Source organism: Haemaphysalis longicornis, unplaced genomic scaffold, assembly GCF_048455015.1.
Source record: "Haemaphysalis longicornis isolate Haplotype H1 unplaced genomic scaffold, Haemaphysalis longicornis Haplotype H1 scaffold_1, whole genome shotgun sequence".
Classification (NCBI taxonomy): domain Eukaryota; kingdom Metazoa; phylum Arthropoda; class Arachnida; order Ixodida; family Ixodidae; genus Haemaphysalis; species Haemaphysalis longicornis.
Window position 1 is genome coordinate 391,398,885 of NW_027526203.1, and position 8,289 is coordinate 391,407,173.

General features: G+C 52.6%; 1 protein-coding gene across 1 annotated transcript; it reads right to left on the reverse strand.

The window, feature by feature from the left end:
• Positions 1-455: 455 nt before the first annotated feature.
• Beta'cop (coatomer subunit beta') lies at positions 456-3,746 on the reverse strand. The gene has a single exon (XM_077686624.1). It carries the CDS (start codon positions 3,612-3,614, stop codon positions 858-860), a length of 2,757 nt encoding a protein of 918 aa, XP_077542750.1. The 5' UTR covers positions 3,615-3,746; the 3' UTR covers positions 456-857.
• Between the last annotated feature and the right edge of the window lie 4,543 nt (positions 3,747-8,289).

Consider the following 8,289-nt stretch of genomic DNA (forward strand, 5'->3'; position numbering starts at 1 on the left):
AAGTTAACCTCCTACAACTACAATAATACACAGCTGCTTTTGACACTTGTTGCAGCTAGCAGAGAACTACACTTTCCATTACTTGGAAACCCCTGCATTGTGGGCACTTGGGAAATTTGGTGTAGTATTTTCAAAGAAAAAAGTGTGGTACATACATGGGATAGAGAGAATATACAGACATGCTATGATCATGAGCAAGTTCAAACAAAAAATATTATTTCCTACTATTGAACATGCCTCAAAACTTGCAACTTCTTGGCAGCATAACCTCCCCGGTATTGCGGTTGGCAGTACGGGATGGCACTCCATAACAATCACCGACTCTAAGAAGCACGTTCTACGCCAAAGAACAGGCTGAAACCTGGTAGGTTTCAACCTGCTCTGCCTTCAGCTACTGAACCACCAACAATATCCAAGTATTAGGACACAAATTCAGACAGACAAAATGCATCATGTCCACGTTAGGCAAGGAAATTTAGTCTTTATAGCAGTTTGAATGTGTACAGAAACAATACGCATAAAAAGCACATTTAACGCTAGCAAAAGTACGCAACTTCAATCTGGTGCACTCTTTTTACAAGAAAAGTTTATGTCACAATGATGCTTGTACTAAAATATATCGCCATTCCCAATATTCAATAGATTTAGGGGAAATTATGTGCCCTGGGATCTGGACTAGTGCATACATTTAACAGGCCATGGCCCGGAAAATACATGCACAACTCCATTTGGAAAGTCACTGTCGTAGTGAGTACATTTATTGAGATAACAGTGTGGAGTAAATTTACAAGACAATGCCAAGGTTAACTGAGGGCAAGAAAAAAAGAAAGGCTGTGTAATGTTTTCGGAGGCATCCATCAGTCATCGCTGAGCAGGTCTTCTTGGAGCTTGTAGTCCACATTGTCGTCCAGGGCCAAGTTCTCAATGTCCTGCTCCAGCTCCTGCTCCAGTTGGTCCAGGTCGACATACTCGTCATTGGGGGCTTCCGCCACTTCAGCCTTGCCCACAGGCTCCTGTGCAGGACACGGCGCAGACCGCGTCGAGCTTGTGTCCACAGCAGTGGGCACAAAAGTGCCCGCCACTTCAGCGGCCTTCATTTCTTCCACGGGATGACGGTCTTGGTGTGGCACGACACTTGGAAACTCGGCGGCGCGCTTCTTCCCCATCTGGCACTGCTGCCTGAGGAACTCCTCCGTCTTGATAGATTCCTGAAGTCCAGGGAACAAGTTTTCATAGTCCTCGGGGTCTGCCAGCGCCTGGGCTGACTTTTCGCTGACCTTGGCCAGTTCTTCCTTCCAGAGCTTTACGGCACGCGACGTCTGGCTTGGGACGTAGCACTTGGCAAAGAATGCCGCCTCCGGGTACCGCTTGGTGGACAGGAGCACCTCAAAGGCCTTCTCGGCGTCGCCCAACAAGAACTTGGCCAGGAAGGTGACGTTGTTCTTGCCGACTGCTTCAGCACTGGCTGCCAGCTTGGAAATCATGTCCGCGTTGCTGGCAGACGTGGCCAGAAGGAGCAGGCCGGCAAAGTCTAGGGCGTTGTGCAGGCACTCCTGGGCCAGGTCAAAGTCCCCGTGTGCCAGGGCTAGCTCGGCCAGCTGCTTCCACTTCTGTTCGCTCTGCGCTTCCACGGCCAGCTGGTGGGCGGTCTTGGTGTCGCCTAGCTGCAAGCACAGCTCAAACCTGTGTTCCGGATCAGTTGAAACTGCCAGTGCTTGTGCTTTGAAGCCCTGCTTTTCCAGGAAATGTGCCACCCGGGTTCTTTGCTCCTTGGGAATGGTGGGCAGGACTTTGTCGGCAGTTTCAAAGTCGCGACGCATGACTGCCGTTTGGTACTCGAGGACAGAGAGCAACAGCGAGTAGGAGACCACATTGAGCTCCTTGTCACCCAAAAACAGGCGGCTCTCCTTGGCGATGTAGCCAAGCACATACATTGTGCGGTCAAGGTGCGCTATGGTGACTATCTCTCCACCTACATAGTAATTGAGGCGGTTTACACTATTCGTGTAGATGAAGCAGTCACCTACCCAGAGGCCTGTTTTCACAGACTCCTGCACTTCCCCAAGCACGTCAAAAGCCTCTTCGATGCCGTCTTCTGTAACACCTTCTTTTGCTTCACGAGCCTTGGTGACGGCGTCTTGGTCGTACTTGAGGATGTAGAACGAGTCTTCTGTGGCGATGCTAACAAGCTCCCCATTCTCAGACCAGTAGACGTGCTTCGGCTGGATGTCAATACGGCGAACCAATTCCAGTGACTCCCAGTCGTAGAAAGCGAGTCCACTCACTGATCTGACACCTAACATAAAGCCACCAAAGATGCCCTCTGCACCAAACTCTGGCTTGAAGGACTTGCGCTCCTTGAAGTTCTTGAAAATTTTCACAGTGGAACCATTCTCTCTTACGGCATACTCAGAGGAGTCCAGTGCCCAGACAAACTCTTGAGCTGAGCCAAAGCTTTTGTTGCGCAGTGCCATGGCTGTGTAAATGATGTATTCTCCATCGCCACACACAACAACAAACCGGCCGTTCGGGTTGTGCGAGATGGTCTGTGGGTAAATCTCGCAGCTGCCCATGTCCTTGACTTGCAAGGGGAGGCGCTCCCCATCCTTGATTTCTGTGTCTGTCATGGCCTTGAGGTTTGCCTGCTGAATCTCAGAGTGCTTGGCCCAGATGATCTTGCCCGAGTTGTCCATGGACATGGCAGGCTCTTCGCGTCCCAGCTTTATGATGATGCTGCCTTCATCATAGCCGAGCGCCATGTTGTTTGACCCTTGGAGCGAGCAGATGGTCCACACGCGCTCAAGGCCGTAGTTAAGGGTGCTCTCAAGCCGGTAAGTGTTGGCGTGCCAAATGCGCACTGTGCCATCCTCAGAGCCGGACATGATGATGGGAAGCTCGGGGTGGAAGCAGACAGCTGTAATGTTTTGCGCATGACCTTCCAGCGTCTGGACGCATGTCTTGTTTTGGTAGTCCCAGATTTTGACGAGCCTGTCATCAGCGCCCGAGATGAGGTACGGCTTGTCGCCCCCGTGGTAGTAGTCGACGCAGTTGACTCCTTTCTCGTGCCCTTCCAGGGTGAAGTTAGGTGTCACGGACCCAAGTTGCCATACCTTGACTGTTCTGTCCAAAGATGCGCTTGCGAAGGTGTTGTTATCCTTTGGGTTGATGACAATTTGCATCACGTAATGGGTGTGGCCTTCGAACACCTGCGTGCAGGCCCACTGTTTTTCCCAGTTCCACAGCTTGATCAACATGTCGTCACTGGACGTCAGGATGAATGGCTGGGTTGGGTGAACAACGATGGAGCGGATGTAGTCGGAATGGGCCTCAAACATGTGAACCCTTTCCAATGTGTTGTAGTTGAACACTCGCACTTGCATGTCGTCAGAACCAGTTATAATCCAGTTCTTCCGAGGAACAAACTTCGCGGCTCTCACTGGAAGGTCGCACACTTCGAACGTCTTGACTAACTGCTGACTTTCACAGTTCCAGACATGAACATTACCGTTGTACAGGCTTGCTAGCATCCATGGCTCCGTCGGATGCAAATCAACGCACTTCACGCGGTCAGACCGAGCCAAAAGCTTTCTCTTGACGTCCAACTTTAACGGCATGTTTGACGCGGCTTTACACTACCAACATAGAAACGTCAAAAATAAAGCGTACACTCGCTCCGGTGTTACGTGGCAAGACCGCGTCCTCACCGCAAAATGCTTCGGCGGCTGCCTGATGTGGCGTAGAATTTATCAGCGCTGACTTTTTCGTGTACGCCCAATAGAGAGCGCAAGTGGTCAGTTAAAACTTGTCGTTTTCATCATACAGCAATAGAAGTTAATATTTTGTTTCACGACCATTAATAATTTCGAAATCAAAATAAAAATATTTCTACACTTACGTGCAAAAAAACTTTTAAACGCTTTGACGTGTTTTTGTTGTATTGATGATGATACCTAAAATTTCCCTCTTTTAATCGGGGCAGAGCATTCTGTATGAAACTCTATGGCTGTTGCCGTTTATTCTTTTAACAGTTTAAGCTTGACCTTGGCCCGGTGGCGTTCGCAAAATGTGTTCGCAAAAAAAAAAAAATTACCGATAAAAATACCGAGCGCATGTAAGCGTGCGCCTTGTGGGGAGCGCCCGGCGCCGCATAGGCTTGCGCGTCATGGTTGCGCGTGCGCTTGCGCCACGTGACGAGCTCGCAAAAAAAAAAAAAAGAAGAAAAAGAAAACGGTTTACGTGCGTCAGCGCCTGAAGTTGGGAGTAAAGTATTTCTAGTGCGGTCCACTTTGGGAGAGATATATGTGAAAGCATGGGGACAAAGCGACCCGGGCCTGCCAGTCATGGAGAACCTTCAGCACAAGTTCGAAAACCGATGTGAGCGGCAAGAGCCGGGTCTTCGACGAAGGGAGAGGGGCCCCGATCCCAATGGCCCGATCCCAGGCGACTTGCAGTCAAACGTGTGTGGCATGTTCTGGCTGCCCGGGCCCACCTGCGCGGCTACTGGTTCGGCTCGCGCTCGGCGATCCGCCGACGCAGTGGACTCGTTACTTCTCTGCGCGCCTACGGACTTAAGTCGCGCTTCGCGATCTGCCGACGCGGCCGACTCGCTACTTTCTGGCGCGGCTACGCAGTTAGCGCGCGCTTCGCGATCTGTCGACGCGGCCGACTCGCTACTTCTCTGCGCGCCTACGGACTTAGGTGCGCTTCGCGATCTGCCGAAGCGGCCGACTCGCTACTATCCGGCGCGGCTACGGAGTTAGCTCGCGCTTCGCGATCTGCCGACGCAAACGGCTCGCTTCTAGTCTGAGCGACTACGGGCTCAAGCCGCCCTTCACGATCTCCCAACGCGATCAGACCGCTTCTATCTCGAGCTGGGGCATCGCGATCTTCCGACCCAATCGGCTCGCTACTATCCTGCGCGGCTACCGGTTCAGCTCGCGCTTCGCGATCTGCCGAGACGGTCGACTCACTACGTTGTTGAGCGGATACGGGGTTAGCTCGCGCTTCGCGACCTGCCAACGCAATCGGCTCGCTACTTCGGTGCGGGGCTACGGATCTACTCGCGTTTCGCGATCTGCCGTTGCGGTCGACTCGCTACTTTCTTGCGCGGGTGCGGGTTTAGCTCGCGCTGCGGGATCTGCCGACAGGCGGTACCCACTCCGCAGGAGAGCTGCTTTGACCCTGTCATACACCTTGGCATCCTTTTTGCTCAACCACCCGATTACATTGGCGACACAACACGGCCGTAGCGCCAAACAGTGGCGTAGACTTCTTATTTTTCCGGGGGGGGGGGGGGGGGGCAGACCTGGAGTGCGCCTCGCAGTGGCGAAGGGAGGGGGGGGAGGAAGCGGTGGGGGGGGGGGTCCCTATGAGATGACACGTCATCACCCCGCTACAAAGAGGCTACCACTAATCATCATCATCATAAGGGGCACCTGCAGCAGTGAGGGCCTTTTACATTGTGTCGGCTAACTACGAGGTGTCCCCAAATAAGACGTCCCGCAAACCTATGAACCGTGAACTTCAGCGGTTAGACGCATCCAGTAGAAATTTCCTTGAATACGTGTTTTACTGGTCACATTTATATAAAAATATTGCATGACTGAACCATCAGCACAAAAAAACGAGTCGATTTGTTTTTCTTTTAATAAGCAGTTCGGGGGTAAAAAGAAAGGGACACGAGAAAGAGACACGACAGGGGCGCTACGCGCTGCTATGTTCATTTCCGTTAAGAACCCCCAAACCGGGTCTGACTTTGACCACTCATTTTTGTATCCGTGTGTGTGTTGTGCCAAAGCGCCCGACACAAATTCGCTGCACCTGGCGACGTGCCGATTGCGGGGTTGATTCGCGCCTAGGTCAAACCGCCCGCGTCACACGTGCCGCGACTTAGAGGGAAAGGCGCCGCCGAGTCTGCTCTCCCTTTCCCATCGCGACGGCTGGACCAAATCATGTCTGGGATGAACTAATCCCCGCAGACACGCAGCAAGTAGCACCTGGAGACGCCGCCGCAGAGTCGCCTTCCCTTTCCCAGTCGTGGCGGCTCGGCTGACGCAATCGCTTCGCCTCCATTCGCCAGATTCATAATGCGGCCAGTGATAGCTCCGACTGGAGGCATTGGAACTGCACGCGGCTGCAACGGAACCCTGGGGGTATAAAACTAGCCCGGAAGCAGCGGTTGTGCGGCGGCATCTCATCAAAGGCCCTTAGTTGAGAAGTGTCTGCGCCGCGTCGATAGCGGACTGGGCAGGGCAACGTCGCAACAGTAGTGACTGAGGTGGGATGGTCCAGTCCCAACAGTGTATGTGTTTTGGAGGCTTGGAGCGGGTATCGCTCGCAGTCGACGGCCGCAGTGCACCCAGTTGCTGCCGGTGCTTGGTAGCCGTTACAGCACTGCCCAACTGCTCTGGCGTGCTTTGTGACCTCGAAAACAAAGTTTGCAGACAGGCTTTGCGGAGGCGTGATAGCTTGCACTGACGTCACTGTATTCCCGTGTTAGTGCGTTGGTTGCACAGTGGAAATCTACAGCTCTTGGTTCCAGAAGCGCTGATGAAGCTGAGAGCTATCGATAAAAAAATGCGGTGGCGTCGTTATGGGCAAGCAACATGTTTTACGAGACGTTCCAAGACGCGAGCTAAAGGTAAAAACCCAACGTCTGGCGTTGGCGTTCATCATATAAAACGGCCCTTTCATGAGGCCTTCCACAGTGCGAGCTTAAACTCGGCACAAGTTGCTAGCGAGGAGTGGTCGCCCCGCCAGTAAACAGCAGATGAAAGTAGGGGAAGAACAACCACCGAAATTCGCCGTCGTCGTCAGCCTCATCATTACACCGTGGCATACATGAGAAGTAGCTCATCGGGTTGCCATTCGAAAGCAAAACGCTCCTCCAGCAGCAAGATGCCAGCGCTGTTGGACAAAATATGCGAGGCGAAACACGGCGTCACACGCGTTCGACTGGACATTATGATGTCCGATTAACAACCCACAACCTGCACGGTGGGGCTATATGCTCACTTGTAAATGGACAGCACGAGGACATAGTCCTACCAAACCTGAGCAAAAAGTTTCAAAACGGGAGCCTAATAAAACCATGTGGTTGACGCAAACCATGCAGTCAATTTGACGCGAATCACGTAAACTAACTGCGACTGTTTAAATGAGCGGTTCCGCTCACGAAACGACTCCAGAGCATGACATGCATCTATGGAAACTGCTTAAGACCGGAAAAGAGCGACTTCGGTGCGCGTAGTGCATGCATTGTGAGCAGCCCCCACCGGAATGCCCCTAAAACAATTTGAATGAAGCAAGCGGAACGAAGCAGCTACGCGTTCCCAGGCCGCGCATTTGTAAATAAAAATAACTGCTCCAATCAACAGGTGCCGTAGAAACAGAGCACTGCTTCCCACCGGGACCTAACCCCCTCGTTTTTCTCTTTTCACCGCGACCCCTTAGCGAGCGACCGCCGAAAAACGCTAACAGCGCCAAACAAGGACAGGCAACGGAGGGAGGCGCAGTTTTCGTTGCATTATTTTACCATCCTTGAGAGTTAAGCAGCACAGCGCCACCGCTAAATGTCTGAAACTCGTACACGTGCGTCCAGACTTGGGTTTGTGATAGAACTTGTTTGCACTACTGTACTCACGAGTGCATGTACTCACGAGTGCAAGCATGAGTTCTGTACTCACGAGTAGTGGACTTACCCCTGTATTCAATCGTCATCATACTCACTTTTTTTTAATCTGGGTGTGTACTCACTCATCATCGTGCTCACTCGTGAGTTTGAGTACAAATGAGTACAAATGAGTGTACTCACGAGTGAGTGCGCCGACCTTTGCTCCCGACAAAATGTCGCTTTGCTGGCGTGCTGCCGAAGCCAAGCTATGGTGGCTCGAAGGGCCACCCTTCTAGCCACCATAGCCAAGCGCAGCGCTACATTGTGGTCAACAATCCACACACTGAGCACGTCTAACTCACCGTGAAGAAAAGGGACACGGCCCTGTGTTTCCCCCTGCCCATCGGGAGGACGGAACTGTCTTTCAAGACCCCAACCCCTATTGTAAACAATAGTTGGCAGACAGGACGACCAACAGTCCGATGTCGACGGGCGCAGAGCTGAGCCAAGCCCTTAAAAAAACCCTCAGCCGGGGCGGAGGGGGCTCTGCCCCCCCGTAAAGCCGTCCGGGGGGGGGGCACGAGCCCCACTGCCCCCCCGTAGTTGGCGCTTCTGGCGCCAAAAGTTTTTGGGGCCAAACGTCAGAAGAGAAACCTGCCTTCTCGCAAGCGCACTCA